At 47.3% G+C, this 11,746-nt stretch overlaps 1 protein-coding gene across 1 annotated transcript in view; it reads right to left on the bottom strand.

Annotated features, from left to right (window-relative positions):
• Positions 1-7,984, bottom strand: part of TRANK1 (tetratricopeptide repeat and ankyrin repeat containing 1) — a 97,882-nt gene extending 89,898 nt beyond the window's left edge. The window contains exon 1 of the mRNA XM_087870080.1: positions 7,894-7,984. Coding sequence (XP_087726206.1) covers positions 7,894-7,916 — 23 coding nt within the window. The 5' untranslated portion in view covers positions 7,917-7,984. The remainder of the gene's footprint in view (positions 1-7,893) is intronic.
• Between the last annotated feature and the right edge of the window lie 3,762 nt (positions 7,985-11,746).

Here is an 11,746-nt window from a genome sequence, read left to right on the forward strand (position 1 = left end):
GGAAAACAAATTTATAAGCACCTGTTGAAAATTCAACAGATGGCACACAGGGCCGTATATTCCCATGTGAAATTATATTCCTGGAGATTCAGAAATACTGAAAGCAAAGAATAATTCTATAGATCAGTGGTTCCTAGACTTTTGGAACTGACAAACAGAAACATTTACACACACAGAAAAGAAACTGGAGGGTACCAGGGGCCTGGGTGGCTCAGTGGGTTAAGCCTCCAACTCTTCATTTCGGCTCAGGTCATGATCTCAGGGTTGTGAGATAGAGCCCTGCACCAAGCTCCTCCGTGCTCAGCTTGAGATTCAATCTCCCTCTTCCTCTGCCCCTCCCCCCACCACTCTTCAAACGCACACTCTCTCTAAAAAAAGAAAGAAAGAAAGAAATTGAAGGGAACTTAAATAGAGTTGCCAACTCTTTGTTTTGCCAAATAAGAATATTTTTTTAAAAGCATACCATCAGGAGACACCTGGCTGGCTCAGTCACCAGAACATGTGACTCTCGATCTCAGAGTCATGATTTCAAGCCCCATGTTGGGCAGAGTTTACTTTAAAATTTTTTTTAATTTAAAAACATTTTTAAAAGGTGTACCATCTACTGCCCCCATAATTTCACAAAAGAAGGAATTTTTTAAACTCAAAAAAAAAAAAAAGGAGGAAGAATGTAAACTCGGACTAAAGAACACCATTCTTGCAAAAGGATGAACCAAGAGCCTTACAATATATTGTAGGCTTGGATGGTGTGCAGATAGTATGAGCTTTAAGAGTAGACATTCCGAATTCCTAAAATCATGCCAGGTCCCTGGCAGTTACTCAAGAAATATCGCTAAGGGCAAAGATGGACCAGTTACAACTCTTAGTTCTAAAGTAGAGTCCCTATCACCTGACCTCCCCGGGAGCCGGTGATGGGCATGATTTCTCCTCAGTGTGTGTACAGACTGGCATCTGTCCATTTTGCTATTTGAATGAGAGTAGTCCAAGGCAGCTGTGTAATAACAACTGATATTTACTGAGCGCTTACTATGTGCCAGGCCCTGTGCTAAGCCCTTCTTGGGCATTTTCTCATGGAACATCCCTAACATTGCTAGTGAGGGAGGTATAACTATCACCCCAATAGTACAGATCAGGAAACAGGTTTCATCAAGATGAAGGGACTTCTCCAAGCAAGGTACAAACCCCAGTCTGATACCAAAATCTGTGTTCACAACTCTTTGGAGAAGATGGATGTAGGAAAGGTGAGGGTGATTGGGGAAAACAGAAAGGACGGCCTTCAAAACTAAAATCAAATCCAGAGACACCTGGCTGGCTCAGTTGGTAGAGCAGGTGACTCCTGATCTCAGAGTTGTAAGTTCAAGCCCCACATTGGGTGTAGAGATTACTTAAAAATAGAATCTTAAAAAATAATAATAAAGTTTCTACAAAAGCAAACCTGAAGGAAACTGAAAAGTGAACATTCCACACTCTGCCTCAAGACAGATGAGGAAGGTAAGCATAGGCCAGTACAGAGTGCTCACAAATCCTGACTCGGTGTCTGGGCTAAACCCAAGCCACCCAACAGCTGCCACATTCCCCTCAGTTAGCTTTCCCACTCTCCCTTGGAACACCTGGGAGCTATAGATGGTTGTGAAGTCAGGGGCAGCCCCCAAGGAGGACACAAGGCCCTCCTATGACAGCCCTTAGGAAAGGTGCTTTCTCATTCAAAGGAGAACTTGGAGTTTGGTTACTAGCAGCCCTGTCACCTTCTCCTCCAGATCCACCCCCAAGCCTTCTTTAATCACTTAAATGCTAATGAATGCCCCCCCATCCTCAAAACCACAGCAGTCTGCTTCCCTCTCAATCTGGAAGGTAAGACAAACCCAGCAGAGAGCTAACATACCACCCACTGTAGTCTGGGGAGGGTCCAGAGGTGCCCAGGACCTCCCCATAAACAAAACAATCTCCCCCAGGCAGGGACCTTGAAAGGCACACCTGGTGAAGGGAAGTCCCTTAGCAGTGCTGGGAAGACCTGAGTTCTAGCCTCAGCTCTAACACCACCTGACAGATTCCTGAAACACAGGGGACTTGAACTTGGCCTTGAAAAAAGTATGAACTTTGGCCAGCCTGAGCAATTATTCATCCAGTCTCAGCCTTCTAAATAAAACACAGAGTTACACACACACACACACACACACACACATAAACACACACACACACACACACACACACACACACACACACACACACCATTCAACTTAGTTTTCCAGTATTCTCCAACCCTATATGCCTGCCATGTTGTAGCCACATAATCCAAATTATTCCGGCTCCCTCCCTCTCATATGCCTCTGCAGTGCTGGAGCTAATGCCAGAAGGAGAATATAAGGATATGAGTGTGTCCTCCTTGTATGAGAAAGGCCAAAAGCATGAGATCAAGTCACACTTGACCTCTTCCAGGCCCGATACCACATAAGCCTAGGCCTGTTCCCTTCCTGGAAAATGGGGACCGCGTCACCTGTAGAACTGGACTCTCTGTTTCCTCAGTCAGTCAACCACATTAGTTGAATGTCTAAAATGTGCTGCAACGCTGCTGGATGCCTGGGATATATGAATGAGCACAACCGACCAAAACACTGCTGCCCAGAAGCTTACATTCTGGTGCAGGGACATCTGTAAAATGGGGACTGTTCATAGTACTTCTGTGACAATTACATAAGAGAATACCTGAAACACACCAAACATAAAGCCCAGCTCAAAATCAACTGTTATTATTATTACTATTATTATACTGGTATTTAGAGTCTAAGCCCTTTTGCTCACTGTTATTCTTGATAAGAAGCTGCTGCTTTTACCTGGACTGTCCCTCTCTCCCTCCTGGCACCCCTTGATCTGCCCACTGGAAGTTCTCTTTGTCTGCCTGGGCATGGTTCAACACTAACCTCCCCTACTTCCTCCTGGGAAGATTTCAGGAGCTGGCAACTGTCTTGGAGTGTTTGTCTACATGTCCACAGATGCCTTCTCACAGGTCTGCATGGAATTAACTCTGTTCTACCACCCTAAGAAGCACCTACGGCTCATATCTTTACATCCTCCATAGGCCAATGCAGGGCCCTCAGTCAATGAGGAGAACTGACTTGAACAATGAAGAACAAAAAGAGGGGAGAATAGGGAAGACCCTGGGGGGAGAAGAAAGGGCCTATCAGAGAGAAAGTCAAAGGGCCAGACTAGAGGACCCTTAGTCCCTGGCCAATAAGTTTAGACTTGAGTGAGCCCTCAAAGTTACCAATTTTTGAGTCTCCGGGGAGAGTGGATCCCAATGGGCAGATGATGAGCTGGCCCAAAGGTGACCAAAGGAGAGCGCCCTGGAGGCCACAGCTGGATATGAAGCTCATTCCGTTTCAAGGCTGTGAGCCAAGTATTCTTGTCGTATTCTTGTCACAGGGAATCAAATTGCCCTGTACGGCACTGTAATTCTCTATATTTTCTGTGTTGTGTACTGCTGGCCTGGTTTCCCCCAAAATATCATCAGCATTTTCCAGGGTTAGCAATCTTGTTGCCTTTCCAAATGCTATCCCACTGATAGGAGGACCCAGTGCTTAAAAATAAAAACATCTCAGAGCGCCTGGGTGGCGCAGTCGTTAGGCATCTGCCTTCGGCTCAGGGCGTGATCCCAGTGTTCTGGGATCAAGCCCCACATCAGGCTCTTCTGCTAGGAGCCTGCTTCTTCCTCTCCCACTCCCCCTGCTTGTGTTCCCTCTCTCACTGGCTGTCTCTGTCAAATAAATAAATAAAATCTTTTAAAAAAAATAAAAATAAAAACATCTCAGTCCAAGTGGTATTGGAACTTCAAACACAGACAGCCAAATTCAGACCCATCCTGAGTCTGACAGACAGAGAGTCCCACCAGCTTGCCAGACTCACAAGAGCTCAGGTAAACACGTCATGGTGAGTGCAGGTGGGCACTGATACTGACCAGACAAAAGACAGAGTCAGTTTGGGTAAACTGGGTCCAGGGTATCACAGGTAAGGCTCATTCACCCCTCCAGATAATCAGCAAAAACAAGGAAACAAGGCAATGTTTATGTATGAATGTTGAGACCAAGAAAAATATCTGGTCAGGCAGCATGGACAACCACGCTGACCTGACCAGAAAGAAGAACACTGCTCTTGGTTTGGGCCCTGTGACATTTAGGGACCAATGTCTGTTTACCTGGTTCAATACTTTTTAACTTTAAACCTGAATGTTCACCCCGCCACTGTCCCCACCATCAATCTCTGCTATAACTTGAAGTGTCATCTTGGCTAAGGAAACTGTCCATTTCCCCAATTTCCTCTTTCTTGTGAAGATTTCTTATAACAAGGATTTGATGGCCTTTAGAACTTCAGGCTGCCCTCCAAGGAAACTTGTTCCCAAAGCCATGAGGCCATACTCAGCTGTGTCACTGGCTGGACAACCGGAGGCAGATCAGTGTCAGCTCCACTTCCCCAACTGGAAAGGCAAAGGAGAGCTCATTCCTCAAGGTCAGATGAAACAATGCCACACTCTCAGCAATGGCCAGAGGGAGGCCCACACCCCAACCTCCACTTCAGCCTTAAAAACATCTACAAACACGGGACCTCCAGGCTCCACTTTGGCTACCGAAACACACCTGCAGTACCGTATGATCTCTCTTATATGTGGCATTAAAAAAAAAAAATCTCGTAGATACAGAGAATAGATTGGTTGTTGCCAGAGTTGGGTAAGGAGGATGGAAGAAATGGGTGAAGGGAGTACATATTTATAAAATAGAAAATTGAAAAAAAAAAACATAACTGATCTGATTTTGCATACCTCACTCTGGAGAAAAGACTTTCATTTATTTTTGTTTTCCATCATTCAATTAACTCTTAACACCCATATGTACAAAATGCTGTTACCCATTCTATGAATAGAAAAGGATTCACAGATATGTAAGACATGGCCTCCACATTCAATACAATTTTGAATCTTAATTGACAATTAATGAGGCTACATGGTTGGCATATGATAAATGCCAAAATATAAGCTGGCCCTTAAAATAGTGACTATGATATGGTAGTGGTTCACCAAATATTTTGAGAAAAAAGTATATGTATAAAATGATTTTTACAGCATTTATCTTTGGTATCTAGAGAGGATAAAAGGAAGGTGGTACTATGGTCCAGAAAACTTCTTTGTGACATTTTCCCAGTGACAGCTAACGTGTTGAGAGGAAATATGTGGCCAAACCTTAAATGAACCTGAAGTAATAATAATAATAATAAAGTCAGCAGCTATAGACCTGAAAAAGGGGGGAGGGGCAGGGATCCTAAGAGACGGGAAGTAAATGAGGGGGAACCTTGGGGTGCCTGGGTGGCTGAGTCGGTTAAGCATCAGACTCTTGATTTCAGCTCAGGTCCTGATCTCAGAGTTGTGAGATCGAGCCCTGTGACAGGCTCCCACTTGTCAGGGAGACAACTTGAGATTCTCTCTCCCTTTGGCCCTCCCCTCTGCTCTCTGTCTCTCTAAAATAAATAAATAAATCTTTTAAAAATAAGTAAAAAATAAAAGAGGGGGAACCTTATAATTGTCACAATTTACTGCCAAAAATAATTTTCCTAAGCCTAGCACATGCAGGGGGAAATCTAAGCAAAGAGAAGGAAAAAAAAGAAAAAGAATCACCATCCCAAGAAGCAAAAATAAAATAGTAAGATGGTAAATGCCATAGAAATGGGTCATTGGCAGAAACGCAGAAAAACAGAACTAATCAGCAAAGAGAAGTTTGAGAATTCCACAAGGGCAAAGTCTCTATTTGGTCCCTGAGAGCCATGGGCTGGGAAAGCAAGACAGTGGGTGTCCAATCCCAGAGCTACCCTTTATTAGCTGTAATGACTAATGGGGGCTGGGCTTCAGTTTCTCCATCTATAAAATGTTCACAGCCCTACTCCTAACACTGCTGTTGTGGAATTCTGAGCAGAGACTTCAAGAATCCTCTTCCAAATTCATGAATCCAGAGTTCGTGGCACATCCTTCCTTCTTCCTACACCAACACAAAAAAGGCCTAATGCCAAGAAGCCATTATGTCCCTATCTCTCCAAAACTTCTACAAGGCCCCACTGGCCTCCATTGCAGGCAGCCAGCTCCCTGTGGACAGACAGATGGACCTAGATTAACTAGAAGCATCCCTTGGTCTGCCTTTATAGATGCTACTGGTGGGAACCACACAGTCAAGTCCTAATGGACTCTCATTACTCAAGTATGAATTTCCTTAATGTGGTACGAATTTCAGCGTCCTCCATCTCTCCTACACCAGCTCCCCCCTTCCAAAGTTGCTTCCTCAGTGAAATGCTGATGGTCTCCTCAGCCTCTCTTAGGGTGTCCCAAAGACAGCTTGCAGTTCCCACCTAAAACTGATTAGTCCATCACAACATCAAGTTCATGAATTATGACAGGATTTTTTAAACAATATAAAACAACATTGTGCTCCATCCTGTAGAGAGAATAAATATACTGTTAAGCCTTGTTGCAGTTTTATACTTATGTGGGTAGGTGTGGGTCTCTATTGTGGGTCTGGTTAAAAAAAAAAAAAAGACGGGAAACCCACATCCTGAGGCACTGGGATCCCACTCGGGGTGAACGCCGCACACACCTATCCTACCCCCAGCCCTCGCGTTGGATACAAGAACAGCAAAGGTTACTTAGAACTCAAACGCCCATCCTGCAATCCTACAAAACAGACCAGCCTGGAAAACAGCTAAAACAAACTTCTGACTCTGCTACAAGGTAGTACTTTCATTAAGGCACAGAACAGGATGCTCAACAAAAGACCAAGCCACCTGGTAAAAGCTTTGCCTCAGAAAGGTGCCTGGCATCCAGGGAGGCTCAACACCAGGCAGCGGGGGAGAACCTGGTCACAGAGAATGCTGGGCCCTTTACTCCCAGCTTTCTCCCTGCCTAAGGATTGACTGGGCTAACAGCAACTGGGCTGGGGACTACAGACCTCAGAAGCCCCCCTTTCTCCCCCTCTTTTCAAAATTTTTCTTTTTTCAAATTGCACATCTCCCTAGAAATTGTCCCTGGGAAGCACGAAAGCTCGCAGGCTCCCTGAAACGCCTCCAGCTGGGAGCGGAGCTGGCCCGCGCTACACTGCACACCGAAAGAGAGGCGCTATTCCAGCTGGGCTTCGGGACTCCCTGGGGGCGCGCGGAGAGGGGGGCGGAGCGCACCGCACAGCCTACCGGCTCGGGGCCCACGACTGCAAACGTTCGCTAGCAGAACCCACCACTTCTCAGCCATGGGGCCCCGCTGCTACCCCGCCCCTACACTCCTTTAGCGGAGGATCCAGGACTGGACAGTCCCTTTCGGGCCAGCCCAGCTCGGGATCGCGCGGGCTGGGGACGAGGCCTGCCCGGGGCTGGAATCGCGAACCTCCTCCCGCCGGGCAGCGGCCAACGCTGTCCAAGTTCCCGCAAATCCCGCGCGGAGCCCGGACCTGCCAGCCCGACTGCTTGCCCCGGGGGCGCGTCCGCTGGCCCGCTCATCTACACCTGCTTAGCGGCCCCGGGGTCCCGAGCTGGAGGTGGGAGGTGGGCCCGGGATCCGAAGCTTCGGTCCCCGGGTGAGGACCAGGCAGGCCGCGCGCCGCCGCAGTCCTGTCGCAGCGCGTGCCCTCGTCCCCCGGGGCCGGGAAGGCCGGAGCCGCCCCCCGCGCGCGCCCCCGCACAACAGGCCCGGGTCTGCAGCTGGATGACCGCGGGGCCCGCGGAGCCGGCGGAGCCCGCGGGGCCCACGGGGACGATCTCTCAGCCGCCGCCTCGGGGGTCGCCGGCCCCCGCACGCCGCCCCTTCCCGCCGGGAAGAGGCGCGGGGCCCGGCAGGCCAGAGGCGCCCCCCGCGTTCCCCGCGCCGCTACGCACCTAGCTGCCCGCGGGTCCCACATGGCAGGGGCCGCCGCCGCCGCCTCGGGGGCCGCTTCCCGGGGGCAGGGCGCGGCGGGAGGCGAGGAAGCCCGAAAGCCGCGGCCCTGGGCGCGGGCGGCGGGAGCGGCGGGAGCTGCGGCCGCGCGGGGCCCCTGCTGGCGGTGGCGCGGCTCCCGGGCTTGCCGAGGGGGCGGGGGCGCGGGGACCCCGGCGCCCCGGCTGTGTGCAGCCGCAGCCCTATTCCAAGTTTCCACGTAGTTGCGAGAGCCCGAAAACTGTCACGTGCACGTCGCTGCTGGGTGGGAGGGCGTGTTTGTCACCGTGTTCAAAAGAGGCGTTTCGATGTTTCCCATCATGCATGCGAGTACTCCAATGCGGTGGCTCCCGGCCGCCGAGTGCTTCGAGCTGGCTGCCACGACGGACCGAGCGCGCACACACGACCCTGCGACACGTTTGGGTCCTTGGGATTTCGTAGGCTGGCCCATCGCGATGGTGGGGGAAACCAAGAACACCGTCAGCTGAGGGGCCCCAGCTTGCCTCTTCTCTTCCCTCCCGTCCCTTCCAACAAAGAAGCTAGAGACACCAGCCTGGTCAACTAATACTGTGCCCCACTCCGCGGTCGCCTTGGGCGGTCACTCGTTGGCTATCTAGCACTTACTGTGTGCTCGGGCCTCCATTCTGGGGACACGGGGCATTCAGATGGGAAGAGACCAGCTAGGCCCCTCGATGTCTTGACGCTCACAGCCGCGTTCAAGTGCTTGCAGAGGAGTGAGCCTCTGCCCACAGGCGGAATGGCCAGGACGCTCCTGGAAGGGCAGTGGTGACTGAAAGAATTGGGGACGGTTAGGACAACCTCAGACTGCCATTGCGCCTTCATTTGTCGGTGCAACAGGCCGCACAGCTTCTCATCGACCCCTCAGGTTTGGCCCCCAGCTTGTCTGATCCTGGGATCACTTTCCCCGCAGGCCAGGGATTTGACCCAATCCGAGAGCAAAGCCCACAATCCTCTCTTGGGACAAGGCTTTGGCCTGCCCTGCCTCCTGGCAATTCTCTCACCCATGGAGGGCCACCACACGGGGCAGCCCTCCCCCGTGGCGGGGAGAACACCACAGCACTTCCGAGAGGGTCAGTACAGTTTCCAATGAGGCAGGGAGGATCTGGTGACTCATGTACACCCCTAAGCACACAACCCGTGTCCTCTGCGCTGCTTACTCTGAGTCAAAAACCAGCCTATCACTACAGCTAGTGGTCTCTTCGCTTCTAGAGTCTCAGGTCCTCCCGTTTCTTCTGTCCATTAATCTTCCCCAAATGTCACATTGCATCATTTCCAGTTCAAAATCCTTCAGTGGCACCTCCGTTGCCTACTACAGATCAAATTAGGTAGCTGGATATTCAAGACTCTTCACAATTTTGCCCAACCCTTCCAGTCTTAGCTTCCTCACACACAGACTACTCCAGTGGTTCCCAAACCTGGCTGAGCATAGGAACCACCTGAGAGCCTTTTAAAAATCCTGATGTCTGACTCCTACTCCCAAATACTTTGATTTAATTGGTATGGGCTATGACACGGGCAATGAGATTTTTTAAAGCTTCTCAGGTGATGATAACATAAAGCAAAGTTTGGAAAACACTTCTAGTCTCCAAACCAAGCAGCATTGGTCCTTTCACTTTCGGGAAACTTGACATATCCTTCCTCCAATTTTTTCTCAGTGTTTCCCAGTTCTATATTTAAGAAAGGTCCATGCCACCTCTTCTAATATGGCTCTTCTTTTTAGCCAACTTCAAGGAGTCTCTGCTTCCCGAGGACTTCCAGGTTCTTACATGAAGGAGAGCAAGTCAAGAAGTTGGTGAGGGTGCAGTAGATTAAGAAGGCGCCTCTAAACTTTCACCACCCTTTGACCGGCTTTCATAAGCATCTTAGACTCTTTTTGTCCTACTTCTTCCTCTGTATCTTTCATCATGGTTCTCAAAATAATCACATCAGCTCAAAAGAAAACAGTCACCTTTCTTTTTAAAATCATTTCTTCTCTTTCTGATTTTTTAATATTTTTATCAAAATTTTACATTTTCTCAATTAAAAGAGCAGTCCCCCCTCCCACCTGATTTATTCTCCAGAGGCAACCAATTTTATCGCTGCTATCTAATCATTCTATTAGCTCTGTTCCTGCCTCTACATAACACTGCTAATTTTTCTTGTTGGGTGGTTTTCCCCCCAGTCTTATGCATTATCGGGTAAGTCTTTTTTAGATTGTGCTTGTCTGAAAAAAAATTCACCCTTGATGTAGTTTGGCTGGGTATAAAATTCTAGGTTGAAAATGATTTTCCTTCAGGATTTTGAAGCTATTACTCCAGTGATCACTGTCTTCCAGTACCACCGTTGAAAATCTGAACACATCCAATTACCCATCTTATGTGACCTCTTTTAAATTTCTAGCAACCTGAAAAATCTTCTTTTTCTCCCCAGTGTTTTGGAATAACACCATGATGTACTTTGATGTGGGTCCATTCATCTATTCCACTATGTACTGGGTGGGTTCTTTCATTCTTGACACTTAAGCTATTTAGTTCTGAGAAATGATCTTGAATACTTTTGTTGATTGTTTCTTCTCCTCCATTTTCCCTATTCTTGGTTTTTTTTTTTTTTTTTGAAATCTTGTTATTCAAAAATTGAACTTCCAGGATTGGCCCTTGTGATACGTTTCCCTGATGTTCATATCACTTGTTGTTGTTGTTGTTGTTGTTGTTGTTGTTGTTGTTTTTCCTGGAAGATTTCCTCAACTTTATCTTCTGATGATTCTTAGTGAGTTTTTTTTTTTAATTATTTCTAATAGCATACTTTGATTGTTCCAAGAGCTCTTTCTTATTCTGTGATTTGTTGGAATACCCCATTCTCTTTTTCATGGCTACATAACTTCTCTCATCTCCCTGCAGATATTACTACTGGGTTGTTTTGGTTTTTTTCTCTAAATAGGCTCCATTCTCTGGATTCCTTTTCTTCTTAATGTTTCTTATTTTATTCTCCTTGTTATGGAGTTCCCTCAGGTGGTTATCTGCTCAGGATTAAGAATAAGGGAACAAGATGTCCATCAGTGGAGAACTGATCAAATAAACCATGGTATACCCACACTATAGAGAATCATGCAGCTGTACTAAGAAATTAAGAGGATTGCTGTATAACACTATGGGCTGAGGCCAGGAAATACTGTCAAGTGAAAAAAGCTAGGTGAGAACTGTGTTGATAGTATGCTACCTTTGGAGTAAGAAGGGAAGGAGAATATTTTCATTCATTTGCTTGTATTTTCTGAAAGAAACAATGGAAGGAAAACCAAAAACTAAGACAAATGGTTAATTATAAGGAGGAACAGAGCAGAAGGGAAAGTTAGGGAAGCTAAGTGTCTTTAAATACACCTTGTTTTAAAACTCTGAATTATAGAGAATAGTCTGATGATTATCAGAGGAGAGATGGATGGGGGGATGGGTTAAATAGGTGATGGGGATTAAGGAGTGCACTTGTTGTGATGAGCACAGGGTGATGTACAGAAGTGTTGAATCACTATATTGTAAACCTGAAACTAGTTTAACATTGTATGTTAACTAATTGGAATTAAAATAAAAACATATATAGATAGATAGATAGATAGATAGATACTATAGATAGATATAGATATTCCTTGTCTTACAGTTTTGACATTGGAACCATGTGAATATTTAACATAATTGAAAACTTACATCTAATTTTTTTAAGTAGTCTCCACACCCAGCATAGCGCCCAACATGGGGCTTGAACTCATGACCCTGAGATCAAGACCTGAGCTGAGATCAAGAGTCGGATGCTTAACTGACTAAGCCA

The sequence above is a fragment of the Ursus americanus genome, chromosome 20 (genome assembly GCF_024610735.1).
Source record: "Ursus americanus isolate L20-20 chromosome 20, mUrsAme1.1.p, whole genome shotgun sequence".
Classification (NCBI taxonomy): Eukaryota; Metazoa; Chordata; class Mammalia; order Carnivora; family Ursidae; genus Ursus; species Ursus americanus.